We start from the raw sequence: 18,452 nt of genomic DNA, 5'->3' as shown, positions 1-18,452 counted from the left end.
TTTTGTTGTGATTTGGCGCTATATAAATAAAATTGAATTGAATTGAATTATCTGAGGAAGAAGCAGAGTTGGTTTGTTTCCAGCTGAAATCATCCAGGCTCAGGAATTTGAATCGATCCACATCATTTCTGCTTGAACTAGAGAACATGAGTGTCGACTTACATTTGGTCTGTGAGACACATGTCATAGTGACAGTATTTGGGTTAATATGGCATTACTCACCCTGGTCGCATTTCTTCAATATCAGGCACCAAGTTCAGGAACTCGTTCTTTTGCAGCCCGCGCAAGGTAGGAGGTCTCCAGAGTGGGAACCATCGGGAAGTTTTCACAGTCTGAGCAGGAGGGACTGGAGGCACGTGAGCTGTTCTCAGGGGTCCTTTAACACAAATCACACCAAGTTAGAATCAAATAGATAACCTGTCAATAACCGTTTGCAGATCGAGGTCAATGTTCCTAAAAATATGTTTACTTCTGGCCCATGGAGCCACAGCGCGAGTCCGACAGAGAGGGGCAGGTAGAGGAAGGGGTGAGGGTGGCACTGCTGAAGCTCGTCACGGATGGATCACGTCCGATCGGTGAGATGAGAGAAAGCTGAAGTGAAACAACAGCAGGATGAGGTAGACGTCAATATAGGAACTCCCTGATGTGACACAGAAAGGCTATTTTTTTATTTCTTTGTATTATTTCTCACCTTGCAGTCACTGATGCTGTTCACCAGCTGCTTGTATTCAGTATTGAAGGTGTGTGTCAGAAGGCGCAGGCACTACAACACAACAGGAACAAGACCGATCAGCTCCGAGCAGAGAAGGAAGAAGGCAGCAACAAGAACGCCCACTAAGCCCACGTTTTTCTCACCTTGGTGGCCAGCTCCTTCTCACGCTTTCAAAGGTGGTGCTGGAGATGTGCGAGGAGGCGGAGGTGGACGTGGACAGAGTGCCGGAGCTCACGCTGGGGGACAGAGACTCACTCAGGGACTTGGTGGTGGGAGCTGTTCCCACGGGAGCCGCCTCTCCCAGAAGGTGACGGGTCTTTTCCACCTGGACGAAAGATGGGGGCGAATGTGAGGTGGGGAGAAGAGGGGAGGTTAGTCATGTAAAGTCTGTACTCTAAGAAAAAACTTTTTAGAATAGCACTTTGGTCTTTGAGCTGAAAAGTCATTTTTCCCTCTACGATATTAAACAGATTTATTTCTTTATGAATCTTTTAAGGCCCCACCTCCTGCAGCTGCTCCATCTTCTCCAGCTCCCACTGGTGCTCTAGGATGAGGCTATCTCCTCTGGGCCTCCAGCCGGCCAGGTTCTCCTCTCCACGCACATAAGCCACTGATGTGTCCAGGACCTTCCTCCTCCTCCTCTGCATCCCTGCTCAGGACATGAGCCCTCATTAGGATGAAGCTCTCCACAGAATTATGATAAAACAGCTGCCGTTCTTTAAACATGTTTCATGGCCGCTCACCTGGGCTTCCAGTGTCAGACATCTTACACAAGCTCAGCTCGTAGATCCCAGTCACTCGGTTGCTATAATGAAGCAGAAGTTTTGAACAAGGAAACTTTGTAACAGGGCAGATATCTTTGATTGTGAAACAGAGATGGCCACAGTGCAGCAGCCCAGATTTACCAGTCAGGAGTTTTGGAGTATCCAGTCCCAAAGAGGTTCTTGAGAGAACGGGGTGGGGAAATCTTGGCGTCTCGGGAGTAAAAGACCGTGCAGATGTCTTTGGTGATAATGGCAGGCTGGATGCAATGGTCCAGCTGCAGAGAGGAGATAAAGGGTGTGTGTTAGACACGATGACATCAAGAGACTTAAAAACACGTACAAACAGGTACAACACGGCGGAGCAGCGGCTGACCTCCAGATACGCAGATAAGGTCATGTAGATCTTCTCTCCGTAGGGAGTGACGCGGTTGAGCAGGAGGGAACCTTTTAAGGGTGTTTTTATTTGTGCTCCCTGGCCTGGAAATAAACGGTTTCCGATCAGACCTGCTTCATCTTTGTGCCCTTGGTATCTGACTCGCTTGCTCCCCCATGCATTTTAAAAGAATCCTTCTCTTCAGCATGAAGTTTTGGCTCAGCTTTAGTGTCTGCGTTACATGTACACAAAGACTGAAACGTTCAATGATAAAAACACACAGTGGAATAAAATTGTGAGAAGTCATCAGTTGATGCAGTTTAAGGACACTTGTTGTTCTGTGCAGTCTCACCTGGAGCTCACGCTTCTAGTTCATGCCATCATGACCAAAGATTCTTCAATTAATAGTTTAAAGATGTCCATGAATGCACTGCTAACTGCTCTTCACCCTGATAAAAATCAACATGCATTTAGAATAAGAAACACTTTTACAAAACCAAAAGCTTCACTGTACTTAGTGATTTATATGTCTACAAAACAGGTTCAGTTTGTAACTGAGAGAGCGGCTCAGTGGCGCTGAATTATATTTCCAATAGAAACACAATTTCATATGTTGTAGTAACAACACACTGCCACAAGATGGCAGCCTAGGCCTACTTTACCATGCTGTTCCAGTAAAAAAGAAAAAGTGACAGAGCCTTGAAAGAGTGACAGAGACACTTTTTATGAACTCATCTGTAATGTGTCACCTTTTCTGTAGGATGAAGAAGTGCTTCCCTTCTTTTAAAGTAAATACAGGCTTACAAAGATCCTCTAAACATGTTTCTGAAATAATCCTAAACACAATCATTAAATCAAAAATGCAAGAAACTATTTATTTAATCACTCTTCTTAACTTAATTCCTTAACTTAGTAAAAAAAAAAAAAAAATAGACAAGAACTTTTCTGCTGTCTCACCTCTGTCAGTTTTCATGCTGTTGCAAGAACAGGTGGAGGTGCAGGTGGAACTTTGACTTCAGTGTGGTTTGTATGTGCAGGCAGGAGTGTGACATCTCAGGACAGCAGAGGATTGTCGAGCACGGTGACTCCTGCTGCGACGCCCCCGTCTGACTGTCCTGAGCTCTTGGTCCTCAGCAGACGGCCCACACACTCATTCATCACCATGTCTTTACCCTGCCTGTAAGAAAGCAAAGAAAAGGCTAACATTAGAAACAGCCACCAACCAATCCCTTTTACTCCACCACCCAAAAACCAGTGAGAAACACTAGCTAGTATTAACTTGGAATCAAAGTGCACTAATCCCCAGGCTCCCAGCATAACATACAGTCCAACACAAACTCCACAAACTGTCTTGCTTCAGCTGACTTTCCTTCACCTTCTCTCCAGACAATCTGTTGTGCTCTTTTCAGCACAAAGCCACACTCCTGCTCACTGATCCTCACCTCTTTTTAACCTAGTCTCAGCAACTTTGTCCCATAGCTTGCACATCCTTTCCACCTCCATCTTTCTTCCCAGCCAACTGATACATACCTTTTCTCCTTCCTTAAAAGCCAGCCTAAGAAATACGAGTTCATAAACGCCACAGAGAAATAAATCAGAGGAATAAAATGCAAATGATATTGCTTACACTGAACAGCAACACCCAGGTGAGGATTATCTAATGCCAAATTTTCCAAACAATGAACAAACCGTGCCCTTTTTCTCACCATGTCTAGAGTGTAGAGGTCAGCCAATGTCGCTCGGATCTGCTGCACAGCTTGAGGCTGGTCTGGGAAGAATCTGTCCAGGACTCCAGGTCTGGGGAGCACTTGCTGAACCTTCTTGGTACCAGCCAGGTGAGCGCTGATATCTGGACACAAAGCCATAGAAAAAAAAAAGAAAAAAAATGCATCTATTAATCACCTGGATCACCTGTTGAGAAAGAAAAAAGAAAACAAGCAGAAGAGAACAAGAGTAATAGAATAAACAGCATCACAATGATATATGGGAATATGACAGTAAATACTAAATATTAAACATTATTGTGCAGCACATAAGATCAACAGAACACAGTGTGCTTTGAGGTAGGAGCCAAAAAGGGTGAAGTTTGTGTGTGTGATCACCTGTGAGCATGGACGCGCTTGTTTTTTAAAAAGGTTCCTTCATGTAATAATCTGCTAGAGGGTGTGGGGGGGCCACAGCCCCGTCCTCCAGGGTATGAAGCAGGTATGGAGGAGATCAAAACTCCAGACATCCAGAGGCCCCCAGAACACAACAGACCAAGGAAGACCAACAGAGGGGCAGCCGCGCCACTGTCCCAGAAAGAGCTGAGGAGAGTCCCAGATGAGGGCTCACTCAGCAGCCGCGGAGCAGAAGCCAGGGGGAGTTGCAGTGACGCGCCCGTGAGCTCCGCCGGCAGCCAACCGTGCCTGAGTGACCGAGCCCCAGGCCGAGAGGCCGGGGGCACCCCCACCTCCGAAGTGGCCCGAGCGAGCCCCAGGCTCCAGGCCCCGATAAGCGGCCGCCAAGGAGTGAGCCGGTGTGTACCTGGACGCCCATCCCCGGACACAAAGAACCACCAACGCACCGATGTCTGAGGGAGTCCGCCACTGGCAGGGGAAGTGGTGGTAGGGGGAGATAGGCCTCCAAACCTTGGAGGGCCTGAGGTGTCCCCAGAGAGGTGGCGTCTGATACCCAACCTGACATATAGACACAGACATACAGGCACACACAGATACAAACATCCATTCCCACCCTCATGCTCCCATATGTACTTACTCCACACTCAACCAACGTGGAGACAGACATAAAGAGACGCTGTACACACGATCACACTCCCCAAGCGTACTCTACGAACCGGGTCTAGGTACCGTTGCCCCTGGAGGGGGGAACTGCACCCAGACCCAGGTAGTGTTACCCTTTTCCCTGCGGTGGGGAGAGGCAGACCACCCCAACTCCGCAGCAGCAGGGAGGCCCCACACTCCAGACCGCAGTCGGACAGCCAACTCCTCCTCCTAGCCCCCCTGCTCCAGCAGGCCGCAGAGAATGGGGGTGAGAGAAGACTCCAAACCTCCCTCCACCCGCTCATTGTAGTGTTGATGCATGTGTGTTCTAAGGTGCATTTAAAACCCAGGAGGGCATGGAGCTACCTGCCAGAGAGCAGCAGGTAAGCGCATAGTCCCTCCTGCTAGCCCTCAATGTCTACGTGTATTTAAAATTGAGAGGTGGGCAACGACACCAGGGGTGGGGTGTACATGTATCGTGTATCCATGTATCCATGTATTGTGCCCACCCCCAAGATCCTATATGTATGTGTAATGAGAGTGTGAGTAATGTGAATGTCTAAGTTGTGGGATAAAATTGAGGCAGAGGCAGCCAGAAGGGGACAGAGGGGGGGTAGCCTCCTCTGCACCCTGGTGACACCCCCATACTCCGCGCCCCGCCAGGGAAAGGGGGCCCAGGCCCATCCAGACCGGGGCCCAGTGCAGCAGCGCCTCCCGGCCCCACAGAGCCCGGGACAGTCCACCCAACCCCACCACAGAGAAAACTGCACCCACCCCACCATCTACTCATCTTCCAGACTACATAAGACAATAGACGCCCAGGCTGAGATCTTCCTCCACCTCTCCTGTATCTCCCCCTCCTGCAGAGAGAGTTCCTGAAGAGCGGAAAGCTCCAGAGAGTTGCAGCATGGCCTGGAGGTGTCACTATCACAATCTGCGGGGAGTATGATCATTTGTTATGAAAAAAGAAGACCCAAATGCAGACTCACAGGCTGGCAAGGATAAACTAAAGGCAGCCTGTTTATTTTGGACGGAGAGAATGATATGAAATATCTGACAGGGAACTGAGAAACTCAGAAACCTATACTGGGGGATAACACTAGGAAACATGACCAGTGAAGCTGGGTGACGAAAGGAGAAGATTAAACAATAAACACACAGGACGGTCATTAGGGAAGAGGAGACGGCAGGGACAAATCAGGAGTAACGAGACAGTTACAGCAAAACTCAACATAACCAACAAAATAAAATAGGAAGCACGTGTTTTGATCGCTGGCTCCAGTCTGCATGCTGAAGCTTCCTTTGGTTACAAGATACAGAACCAACGTTAGTGTGAATGAGACTATGAGAATGTTATATAGCATTTGCTCCACTTTGAATTCAGTTTGAAGAAGTAAAGAGACAAACAAACTTAAAAGAGACCATAGGATTAAAAAAACACAGACACCGCAAAAGGACGAAACACGGGCAAGAAGCAAAGTAAACAGAGAAGGAAGCAAGGAAATAGAAAGATAAGATCCACATGAATAGAATAGACAAAATATGAGTGCTTCAAGCAAACTGTGCAGGAATAAAATATAAATAGCAAACAGCAGAAATAAATAACAAATGGGGGAAAATATGTAGGATGAACAGGAACAAAGACACTGGAGAACAAAGTGGTGAGGGTTACTCAGACCACCATTAACTGATTAAATACATGGGAACTGGCAAAGTGAGACGCGGTCACAGAGAGTGACAAGGTACAAGGTGCACAAAAAGAGGGACTGGCAAAATTAGACGTCTATCAGAAGTACAGAATACAGAGACAGACAGGCAGACAGTGAAACAAACATGGAGACAAAACCTGCTACACACAGAGACAACACTAACACGGCCTGAACATGAAAGGAAACTAATTTAGACCAGCAACTAAGAGGAAGCACTAATTTGGAAGGGAAATAATACCAGACATATGGTGCACTCTGAATATCACCAGTCTGTTGCAAAGCTAACAGAGAGACAGACAAGCATTCACACCTACAGCTAATTTAAAGATACCACTTCAGCGTCACAGCTGGGTCCTTCTCTGTGTTATAAACGACACAGAGAAGGCCCCAGCTGTGACGCCACAGTAGTTCATTTGTTGACTGATACATCGATGTAGTCTCTCAGGAACGAGGGCGAAATGCCAACGACCGCCTGTCTGTTTTCAGGGCTGTATTTGAAGCCATGCTCCAATCAGGCAAAGTTTTAAGTGTTGCACATTTCGATGGGTTTCTTTCAGCTGACATAGTTTCCATTTGGGTCATGTGGTGTTAGATACCCCAGCGTGTGGTCATAGGGTGAAGAGCCCGGACGATTAGTGGGATTTTAGGTGTGGTGTAAAAATGACGCTGCAACTTTAAAAACGTTGTTGCTTTAAGGATTAACGTACAACCATACTTGGGCTGAGTTTGACACTGGTTCTCTTCAGTAATTAAAATAGCTTTAACACATGATAAGATCAAATGTCAGCTACACTGTGACAGTCGAGGGGCCACACTCAGATATATTTATTCGCTTGTTCTCTTTGTGTGATAAGAGTTTCCATCTGAATTTAACCCCTGTGTGGGGCTGATCTTTCATTTCATTTTATTTCAAGCTCAGATTCTTTGCCTTTGGCACATTTTCTGTGACGAGACTTCAAACCATTCCCACCGTCCTTATTAATCAACATGGTGAAGTGATTCTTCGCAAGGTGATGGGATAGGAAGAGTTTCAGAAAATGAGGCCTTTTGTCTTTATTGGAGAGGTCAGTGCAGACAGGACGGATGGGGGGAAGGCGAGGGGGGAATGACACACAGGAAACGGTGTTGGTCAGACCCAAAGACAGGCGTGGGCAGTGAGGACTCTCACCTTCAGACTCACTGTCTAATCAGTCTGACAGTGAGTCTGAAGACAGAGCAACCCAACACACGTTACTATGTTCATCATCATCATCATTGTTTATTTATATAGCACTTTAAAAACACACAAGGCTGACCAAACTGCTGAACAATAGAAACATAATAGATACCATAAGAATAATAAATACGATACAATAATAAACATAGCGAAAAACAATAAAATACAAGTCAGTCAACCACTGAGTCAAAAGCCAGTGAATAAAAATGCTTTTTCAATCTGGATTTAAAAACCAGCACTGATGTCGATTGCCTAATGTGAAGAGGAAGATTATTCCAAAGCTTAGGAGCCACGATAGAGAACGCTCGGTCTCCTCTCAGTTTCAGCCGTGATTTGGGGACTGAGAGCAACAGCTGCTCAGCTGACCGGAGCGAACGAGTGGGGACATAGGGCTTCAGCAGGTGCCAGACCATTTAAAGATTTAAAAACCAATAAAAGAACTTTAAAATGAATCCTAAATTCAATTGGAAGCCAGTGCAGGGAGGCCAAGAGTGATGTTATCACTAAGCAGGACATTAAATCAAATTAATGAGACACCAAAACAAGAGCTGGAGCCCAAGACAGCCATGAAGTCACAGTGTACACAAATACACAAGAAACACAGAAACCAGCTGGGTGGATGTGGCTCGGGAACCTTCTGTTACCTTGAACGTCGGTGTTTTGAACGCTGGCTGCTCCAGTCTGCTTGTATTTGTCCAAGATTTCCCCTCATATCTTGGTTATGGTTATTTTTTCTTTTATTAAACTGATCACACTCCTGTTCATGAATAGAAAAAAACCCCATCAGTGTATTTTCACTTAAACAAGCAGCTGTTTTTTTTGCATTAAAGTTATATAAAAATGTAACAGTGCAAATTCCTCGCTGACAGTTTAACCAAAAGGCATTTCCAGTGGAAAGTAGCCGACATATTCTCAGCATAACCATGTATAATATCCACAAAACCTGAGAAGGTTGGAGAGAAGGTAGGCGAACTCTGCTGGGATCTGCGTTTAACAAAGTGTCTAAAGACGAAACAAAGAAATCTTTCTGTAAATGTTCAGATGCACAGACTGGACTGAAAAAGAGTGAAAAAGCAGCTAACGTCCAAAAATAAGAAAACTTTGAAAGAACTCCAAAAAAACCTGGAGAACTTTTGCTCAAAAAACAGTTTTGTTTTTTTTAAATTACAAGGCAATCTGACAAAATGTCATCAAATGAGACTCAAGACTTCTGCAGGTCTCTGCCATGACTCAATTTTTTTTTCTTAACAGCAGAAACAATTGTTCCTTTTTTACTTTGTTTCTATTTTCTCTTCTTGTTTTTATCTGTTGAACAACAAACAACATTCATGCTGATTCACATAATATCCTGTCTCTAATCTCTGGGATTTCCTCGTAGCTCTTTGATGCAAAGAACATCCATCAAACGCTCCAGCTTGTGCTCAACATCATCGTGAACGGTGAAGGTACTCTGACGAGAAAATACTCAGTCGACCTTTTGGTTGATTTGTTAAAGAACCCCAAAATAGCTGATTACCTAACAAGGTATGCAGATAATTCACAGCTCTTTTCCTGAATAGCTGCTTTAAAACTCTGCTGAAAGCCTTTGTCCATTTCCAGGTATCCCCACTTCTCGGCATGTGTGTCTCAAGTGTTAGGACTGCTGCATTGGAAAGACCCAGACCCTGCAGCCAAGGTGAGAGACGACAAATATGATAACCCACACCAGCTGTGCTTAACTCTGTAAGTTCCCAGTATTCCCTGAAACCATCACGTGTGACACAGTTTACATCAGACGTGATGCAGCTGACGTCAACACTGACCTTCTTGTGGTAACAGAGACTTAAAAAAATAATAATAAAGCAACAAAGTGGGTCGCTCTTTGACAGTAAATTCCAGTGCGGTCCGCTCCAATCTCCTCAGGCTGACTCTCTTCTAGGCTCTCCTGACTGTTCCCTTTACATGTTGATGATGTGTCTTGTAAATCTGGATCCCTTTCCAGCAGGACGCTCCTCTTTTTCAGACAGTACCTCAGCTGCTCTCTCTCCTGACAGTCAGCTGTCCACCTCTGCATGGCCAGTCGAGCCAGCGCCGGCATTTGAGGCAGAGCTCGGAGCAGAGCGGGCAGCCAGGCTGAGCACGGAGCAGAGGTTGAAGGTCGCAAACTGACATCCACGTCTTCCAGAGAGCCCAGACCTCCTGCTGCAAACAGACTGCACCAACCGTTGTCTCCCACCAAGCTGTTGTAGGACAGATCCAGTGCACGGAGTGAGGAGAGACAGCCCCGTCTGCACACGGCAGCTGCACAGAGGAAGAGGACCCATTGATAACTGATCACTTTATGCCTGTTCACTTTACTGTTTTGTTCACAATGTTTCTGATGGAGACAAAAATAACACCGAATAGTTTCATTGTTTTGTTTTATACGACAGCTACAGATGCTGGCAGCATGAAATAAATGAAAGAAATATCAATTTCCTTCAGGCTTTACTTGTCTTAATATACATTTATGCAGCCTAATGATCCACTACAGACCAAAAAAGAAAAAGTATAATGTCATTGTGTGTTAGTTACCCAGATGTTGCATGTCATCAGTGGTGAGCTCGCAGCTGCAAAGACGGAGCTCGCTGATGACTGATGGCTGCAGAGCATCCAGCAGGAGCGCCAAGTGACCGCCAACCACTTTACACCAGGAAATATCCACCGTGCGCAGATAGGACACCGCCAGGGCTGATGCATAAACACAAAGTTTTCACCATTTCAGGCTAGAGGGTGGAAGAGGTATTCAGGGAGAATGACTTGAAGGAAAACTTCTATAAATAAACAAGTGTGTGTGTGTGTGTGTGTGTGTTACCCAGAGCAGTGAAGGACTCGTTGCTCATGTAGCAGCTGTTGAATGGCAGCCGCCTCATTTGTGTCGCAGGGAGGGCGGAGACCAGCAGGTGGACCACACCTCCCACTTCCTTATTGGATGACACATCAAGCTCGGTCAGTGCAGTGAGAGAGGGCAGCACCTGGACTGAAAAACAACGAGTCACATGACTGCTGCAGCGAGCATGCGATTAGTGTCCGGCGTGTGAGATTGGTAGCAACTGACTCAGAGCCTCTAGATCATCTCGCGTGAGGCAACACAGGTGGAGGTCGAGTCTCTCCAGGTGTGTGACGTGAGCCAGGTGAAAGGTGAGGCGGCTCAGTCCACCAGCTAGAAGCAGCTTTACAGTATATTAATCAGAACAATGCTGCTCTCTAATGTATCTTGGTAAAGCGCAGAAAAATCTAATGTTTTATATGATACAGTGTGATTTCAGTAACATATCATAATGGAGGCTTCAGCAAGTACTTACGAAGGAAATCTTTCCTCTGCTCTTCAGTTAGTTCATCAAATACCTCCCAAAACATCTGTATGGTGGGGTGGCGGTCATGATATCTCCAACCATAACTTGTGTTCTGAAAACAGTGAAAATGACTGTTATAATCATAGAGTTTGTAAGGTCAGGCATACACTATGTTGCCAAAAGTATTCCCTAACACATCCAAATCATTCAATTAATGTGTTCCAATCACTTCCATGGACACAGGTGTATTAAATCAAGCACCTAGGCATGCAGACTACTTCTACAAACATGTGTGAAAGGACGAGTCGCTCTCAGGAACTGAATGAATTCCAGCATGGTAATGTGATAGGATGCACCAGTGCAACAAGTCCAGTCATGAAATTTCCTCGCTATTAAATATTCCATAGTCAGCTGTTAGTGATATTATAACAAAGTGGAAGTAATTGGAAATGACAGCGAGTCAGCTGATGCTAAGGCTCATAGTGCACTTAAGTCACCAATATCTGCAGTCTGCTGTTGTTACAGATGTCCAAACTTCATTGGTTTCCATGGCTGAGCAGCTGCATCCCAGCCTTACACTGACAAACACAATGCAAAGCGTCAGATGGAGTGATTTAAGCATCTCAACACTGGACTCTAAAGCAGTGGAGATGTGTTTACTGGAGTGACGAATCACACTTCTCTGACTGGCAATCCGATGGATGTGTCAGGGTTTGGTGGTTGCCAGAAGTACTTGTCTGACTGCACTGTGCCAAGTGTAAAGTGTGGGCATGTGTGCACATGGCTGGGCACCAGTGCACAATACAAGGTCCATAAAGACATGGATGAGTGAGTTTGGTGTAGAAGAACTGGACTAGCCTGCACAGAGTCCTGACCTCAACCTGATAGAACATCTTTGGGATGAATTAGAGCAGCAACTGTGAGCCTGGCCTTCTCCTCCAACGTCAGTGTCTGACACCATAAATGCACCTCTGGAAGAATAGTCAAAAAATTCCCATAAACACACCTAAACCTTGTGGAAAGCTTTCCCAGAAGAGTGGAAGCAGTTATAGCTGCGAAGGGTGGGCTGACTATTATATTATACTATCATACAAAAGTCTGGATTAAGACTGAGATGTGACTCAAGTTCATATTTGTGTTAAAGCAGCCGACTGAATGCTTTTGACAGTATGCAGTACACAGTTATTGTGCTACAGGACAGCTGTGAAACTACAGCCTGTGTCTGTTTGGCTGGCTGTACCTGTTTGAACTTTTCCCAGTCATGCACGTCCTGGCCGACCAGCACTCCCTGCAGCTCCTCTGGTCGAAACAGCCTCACCAAATCCTGCTCACACACCAGGAAGAAGCCTCGCTTGAACTCCTGGAACAGACTCTCCACTGATGTGTTGAAGGCATGATTCACATAGGCCTCCACAAACTCCTTCCTGTTTAGGAGGGAAAATGTTAAATTAGCAAACATTTCACAGAGACAAAGGTGCTGCAGATGAACCTCACAAACACTTCATGTTTTATATTTACCTCATATTAAGACCTACTAAGGACCTGATTGTTTTTAATTATGTCCTGATACATAAAACCTGAGAGCTCACATAACTGCATATGCTCAGAATAGACAGCACACATGGATACAAATTACTGCCTTGCAGCAGCAATCTTCAGACCATCACTATGAGCTCCATACAAGGTTACACTGTTCCTGTTATTAACAGCAGGGGGCACTATCAGCCACAGACTGGGAGCCAGATATGCTCTGCTGGTGCCTCATTGTTACAAAGGAAAGACTCTATAGTGAGAAACAGCTGAGGGGGAAACACTGATCTGGAAACGTCTGAGTGTTACAGAGGATATACTGTGGTTCAGTGTCACACAATCACAAACAAATACAGCAAAGTACTAAAAAGGGTGTTGCCTCCAAAGATTGCTTTTACTGGTTTGGAGCTTAGGAGGCTTAATAACAACAGGCATGAATGAAGACAGATCAGAACAGCTGTTTGATCACAGCATCCAGTACCAACACAATCATCCACACTCAAGAGCCTGTTGGCTTCAGAGTCAGCAGCTGAATGTCTAAAATATCAAATGTCATTTTTGGTCCATCAGCTACAGCATGAACTGCTTAAAGTGAGAAGCAGCCTGAAGCCCGACAGATTCATCTTTCCAGACTGAAAATATCTCAGAGTGAACCGAGTGGTGCGTTTTCAGGGTGATCTCACAAAGTCAAATCCCTTTAATGATGTTCTGTCCTGTCTTCCTCTATCAAAAGCACACAAACACTATAAAACATTGTTTCGGTGCTTTGGGGTTTTGTTTTCTACACAGAGGTATAGCACGACTAGACCCTAAAGGCAGGCTGCTCACCTACAACCAGCTCACGAACATCTTTCCAATGGAGCTCGCTGCCCTTCTCGTGGATGAGGGTCACTGTGATCCTCCGCTGGATCCCCTGCAGCAAACATAACAGGAGCTCAGGATCACAGTGAGCACAGCTAGAGCAACATTACGCTTTAAAAGAAGATATTCAACTGTGTACAAAGGAAGCAGTTACCACTGTGTGAGTAATAAGGAAACAACATGTGCACCAATCCTGTACCTGGGGAGCACTTGCTGAATCTTCTTGGTACCAGCCAGGTGAGCGCTGATATCTGGACACTTCACAGCTCGAGAGCGCTCCATGAGGAGACGAGCATCCCAGCTCTGCAATGGAAAACAGACAATGAATTCTCTGCTTTTTATCATTAGATGTATTTCTGTATTAAAAAATTCCGTTTATTGGGCCACTTTGTGCTAGAAGAATTTTTCCAGCATAAAATAGCCTCTATCATTTCACTAACTAACTTATTTCACTGCTGCTAATGACGTTTCACAAACTGTCACAGGTTTTTTAGCTTCGTTCGTATAAACTTTCTTGTGGTTGAGATTCTCGAGAAAACAGCCAGCACACTGAGCAGCAGAGGGTGACAACAGTTGGTTTATAATACGCTGAGATTTGACAGACAGAGACAGAAGAATGAAGGAGAACAACACAGAGTCACGCTATCAAGGAGAACCTGGACGGTAGATTCAGCAGTTTGGCTTGAAACTTGCAAACTGTTTTAACTTGTTATGTCCGATTAAGTTTTCCTTCCAGGATGCTCGCCAGTTTTCTTTCACTTGTTTCCTGCCAGCAGAATGCATACACAGCTGCAGTAACTACACACAATGTTGCAGAAAACATGGAGCAGCAACAAACATGTGTTGGTCTCTAATCACCCATTCAAACTCACACAGCGACAGGTCTGTGGTCACTTATATCAGCCAATCAGGGCTAGACTTGGTGTTGCTTAGCAGGGAAAGAAATAAACTCAATGATAATGACGCTCCAGTTTCTCATGAATACGAATCACTTTAAGCAAGTCTGCAGGTTTCATTTAGTGTTTTTAACTAAACTCTTTGATGTAATCATTCTGAGTGCAAATCAAAAGTTGGACCTGTTCAGAAGTGTAGTTGTCGGGCATGTAACCGTTCCTGAAACACGCCACAGTTTGCCGTCCCTGAAGTGAAAGTGACACAAAAGACACAATCCATGTCGACACACAGCGACCTCCATCTCCTCTTCATCCAGTTTGGAGGCCTTCCTTGAAGTCTCTCGTGCTGCTGTCCACTGGGAATCCCCACATGTGCCTCTTCCCCGTGTCTACGACATGTAACAAATATAATAAAATAGCAAGAAATTATAAAGTAAATGACAAGATTTTCCATTTACTCTAATTTAACAGTAGTCATCTTGCAGAAGACAGTCGTTTGGTTACTATAGTAAAAACTATTATGTCACACAAACACAAACACAAAGAACATCAACAATGAGCACCTTTCTTTTTGCTGAAAGTGATATAGCTTTCTGTTACCATCAACTGAAACCGCCAACATTTCAGGTGTGCATGCTGGGCAGCTGAAGCTGACATCACAGCACAGCTGCTCTTCCTCATCAAGAAAGCTGTGCTGCAGTGCATCGCTTTTGGCACGCCCAGTCTGTATGTACAGAAACATAACAGAGGAGTAAATATTTGCATCTGCTTATTGAAAAACAATATCAAAGAAATACTTCACTCAGCCTTCCCCCACACTTGCAGTTGCTTGCAAAAGTATTCGCCCCCCTCAGATCTGTGGCAAGATCTGAAACTGCTGTTCACAAACACTGTCCATCTAATCTGACTGAGCTGGAGCTGTTTTGCAAAGAAGAATGGGCAAAGATTTCAGTCTCTAGATGTGCAAAGCTGGTAGAGACAGACCCTAAAAGACTGGCAGCTGTAACTGCAGCAAAAGGTGGTTCTACAAAGTATTGAGTCAGGGGGCTGAATAATTACGCACACCCCACTTTGCAGTTATTTATTTGTAAAAAATGTTTGGAATCATGTATGATTTTCCTTCCACTTCTCACGTGTGCACCACTTTGTGTTGGTCTTTCACGTGGAAGTCCAATAAAATTGATTCATGTTTGTGGCTGTAATGTGACAAAATGTGGAAAAGTTCAAGGGGGCCGAATACTTTTGCAAGCCACTGTAGTACCACGCTCCAACAGTTTTGCAAACTAGAGGCCATCCTGCTACACATAAAATATATCAGTGTCATAAATGTTAGTTTAGTCACGTGTTTGTTTATTATCCTTATTGTTTTATCTGGGACTGTTTGCAAACATCTCAGAGAGAGGAGACACCAGCATCTGAACAGAGACTCAAACCAGCAACCTGCAGCTCCCTGCTTGGCTGCTCCAGTTTTCTCCTCTCTCATGTTGCCCACCAGTGATTTCTAGCTGCCCACCCACACAGCAGGCTAGAATATGCACTGAGCCTCAGCACCATGGTTGCAATACTTGGACATGTTTTCTTTATTAAATAATGAACCAGACCCCAAAAAGTAAACAGCTGTTATTGCTAGGCAACGGGAGCAGCATTTGGTGATGCAGCACCTGACATTCCTGACCATGTGGGCGGAGCATGCATGGAATGGAATGTTTTGTAGAACTGTGCAACACAAGCACTTAGTTACAGCATTTTTCATTTTATCCAGACACAGCTAGAGACACATCTACAGCAGCATCTCTGTGCAGGACAGACGACGGTTGAAGAAAAAAACACATCGAAAACTTCACTTCTCTACAAAACTTTGGTTCCTTTGTTTAAAAGGCCAAAATGAATCAAGGGAGATCGAGAAGAGGATTGGTGAGTGCGTCACCATACAGTACAGAACAGTCTGAGCTGATTAAACTACGAGAAGAATTTCAAATAATACAGGCTGAAAATGTCAAATTAAAAGAAGTGGCAGAAGAATCAAGAGGAGAAGCTAAAAATTCAAAGTTTGAAACCGAAGTAGTATTGAAGGAATTACTGCATGTGGGTCTAAAGCTTAAAGGAGAGAAGATGGGAAAACAACAAGCAGAAAATGAGAATGAAAACATCAAGAAAGAACTGTTGGAAGCTCAAAAAGCATTGCAGGAAGAGAAAAGCACAGCACAAGAAGCTAAAAATAAATATCAAACTGCAAAGAAGGAGGCAGAAAATGTGATGCAGGAATTACAGGAGGTGCAGGAAGCTTTTGAAGGGGAGAAAAGGAAAATGCAGTTGGCAGCACAAGAAGCTGAAAATGTAACGGCTGAAGCTGAAATACTCAGGAAGGAATTACTGCATGTAAAGCAACAACTTGAAGAGGAGAAAAAACGTAAACACGAGGCAGAAAATGAGATTGAAAATATGAAGAAAGAATTGTTGGAAGCTCAAAAAGTGTTGGAGGAAGAGAAATTTAAAATACAGGAAGCAAAGAAAGAAATGGAAAATACAAAGAGTTTCACTCAAAACATGAGGAAGAAGTTGCTGGAAACAGAGGAAGAAATAGAAAAAGAGACACATGGAAAATGGGAGGCAAAACAGGAAAGTGAAACTCTGAAGAAGAAACTGATGAAAGTGCAAGAAGAACTTGCAGAAGAGAAAATTGAGTTGAAGGTATTCAAGAAAGAAACGACAGCCTCTGAGGTGACCAAGAAAGGCTGCAAAGATGCACTTAAAGAAATGCAAAAGCACAAAAAGGAAGCTAAAGAGCTCCTGAAACAGAAAGTCAAACTGGCCAAACAGCAGCTGAAAGAAGCATTTAAAGACGCCGAGGAGCAGCTAAACAAAACCTTAAAAGAGCTGAAGGCAAAAGAAAAAGAAAAGAAAGCCGAGGACAGGAGTGGATTCTGGAGCAGACTGCTGAGAAAAAACTGACCCAGCAGCATCAAGTTTAAGGAGAGCAATAGTTTCTTCCTCCTTCCCCCTCTCTCAACCTTTCTTTCACAAAAATCCCCCCAAACTTGACTTGGGACGTTTGTTTGTTTTTAAAAACTCTATTCTGAATACATGTACTGAAATACACAAATAAAAATGCCATAACTTGACCTCACGTTGCCGGCTTCTTTTCTTGTGTGTCTGTGGATGTAAAACAGTAACACACTTTCTGCTCTGTGTGTTTTTAATTGTAAATAAATGCAATATATCTTCATTTTAAAAACTTCTGCTCTAAATCTTTTTTTAGCAAAATGCTTTTTTTGCCCCTTCCTGATTTCTTATGTTTTAACATGTTTGTTACATTTACATGTTTCCGATTTCAAGTGTTAACACAGATGGTCAGAGACAGAGGTCTGGACAGCTCTTTCCCTTTATTTGTATTTATTCAGGTTATTTTTATACTCAAAAATCCATCCACAAGCTTCAACGCGTCCAGAACTCTGCTGCCCGTATCATCACCAGGACCCCTTCTATCCACCACATTACTCCTGTTCTGCAGCAGCTTCACTGGCTCCCGGTCAAATATCGTATCAATTTCAAAATACTCTTGTACACATTTAAGGCTATTCATCATCTCTGCCCTCCATATCTTTCTGATCTGGTTAAGATCACCGCCCCATCTCGTTGTCTCAGATCTACTTCTTCCCTTTCACTCTCCGTCCCCTCCCCCCGTCTTGCCACCATGGGGAGCAGGGCTTTCAGCTGCTCTGCTCCACGACTCTGGAATCCCCTACCTCCTGATTTAAGAAATATCTCTTCCTTCTCTCTCTTTAAGTCCCAACTCAAAACTCACTTGTTCAAAATAGCTTATCCCACATAACCTCTCCACTCTGCTCTTTTAAATTAGTTTATGTCTTATGCTTTTACGATTGTGTAAACTGCTTGTTTTTATGTTGCTTTTTATTCTAATGTGTACAGTGACCTTGAGTGTTTTGAAAGGCGCTTTCAAATAAAATGTATTATTATTATCTTTGAAATATCTCAGTGTGACACTGATACTGTACATGAGTGTGGTAGGTTTTGAAAACAGCATCAGCAGAGTACACAGCAAAGGGGAAAGGAACAATTGTTCCTTTCAAATTTTTTACAAAACATCCAATCCTGGATCATATCCATATCCACTTAGGATCGAGTGATCCAAATACACCACATTGTGACAATAACCACGGCATAGCAGCTGATGAGCAGCAGATAGATACTGCTCATGGCACCACTGGTGCAACTAGACTTGCAGTCAAGACTGCCAAAACCAAGACCAAGACCAGAGGGTATCGAGACCAAGACAAGACTAAGAACAAGTCGAGAC

General features: G+C 44.4%; 1 protein-coding gene and 1 pseudogene across 1 annotated transcript; one reads left to right on the top strand and one right to left on the bottom strand.

Annotated features, from left to right (window-relative positions):
* Window positions 1–218: 218 nt before the first annotated feature.
* Window positions 219–2,032, bottom strand: LOC147300356 (kinesin-like protein KIF1B; annotated as a pseudogene).
* Window positions 2,033–15,886: 13,854 nt separating this feature from the next.
* Window positions 15,887–17,243, top strand: LOC147300355 (uncharacterized). Its single transcript, XM_086285164.1, has one exon. The coding sequence runs from the start codon at window positions 16,019–16,021 to the stop codon at window positions 17,084–17,086; it is 1,068 nt and encodes a 355-aa protein (XP_086141290.1). The 5' UTR covers window positions 15,887–16,018; the 3' UTR covers window positions 17,087–17,243.
* The last annotated feature ends 1,209 nt before the right edge of the window (window positions 17,244–18,452 follow it).

This window comes from Aulonocara sp. 'chitande type north' Nkhata Bay, unplaced genomic scaffold, assembly GCF_057382095.1.
Source record: "Aulonocara sp. 'chitande type north' Nkhata Bay isolate Kocher_YH1m ecotype deep benthic unplaced genomic scaffold, A_spYH_male_GT1.1 unmapped_scaffold_34, whole genome shotgun sequence".
In the NCBI taxonomy this organism is placed as follows: Eukaryota; Metazoa; Chordata; class Actinopteri; order Cichliformes; family Cichlidae; genus Aulonocara; species Aulonocara sp. 'chitande type north' Nkhata Bay.
Note: the sequence above shows the minus strand (reverse complement) of the source record. Positions and strands in the feature narration are given on the sequence as shown.

Bases quoted from the DNA above. Each gene is read 5' to 3' on its own strand.
- LOC147300355 (XM_086285164.1), top strand. From the start codon at position 16,019: ATGAATCAAGGGAGATCGAGAAGAGGATTGGTGAGTGCGTCACCATAC.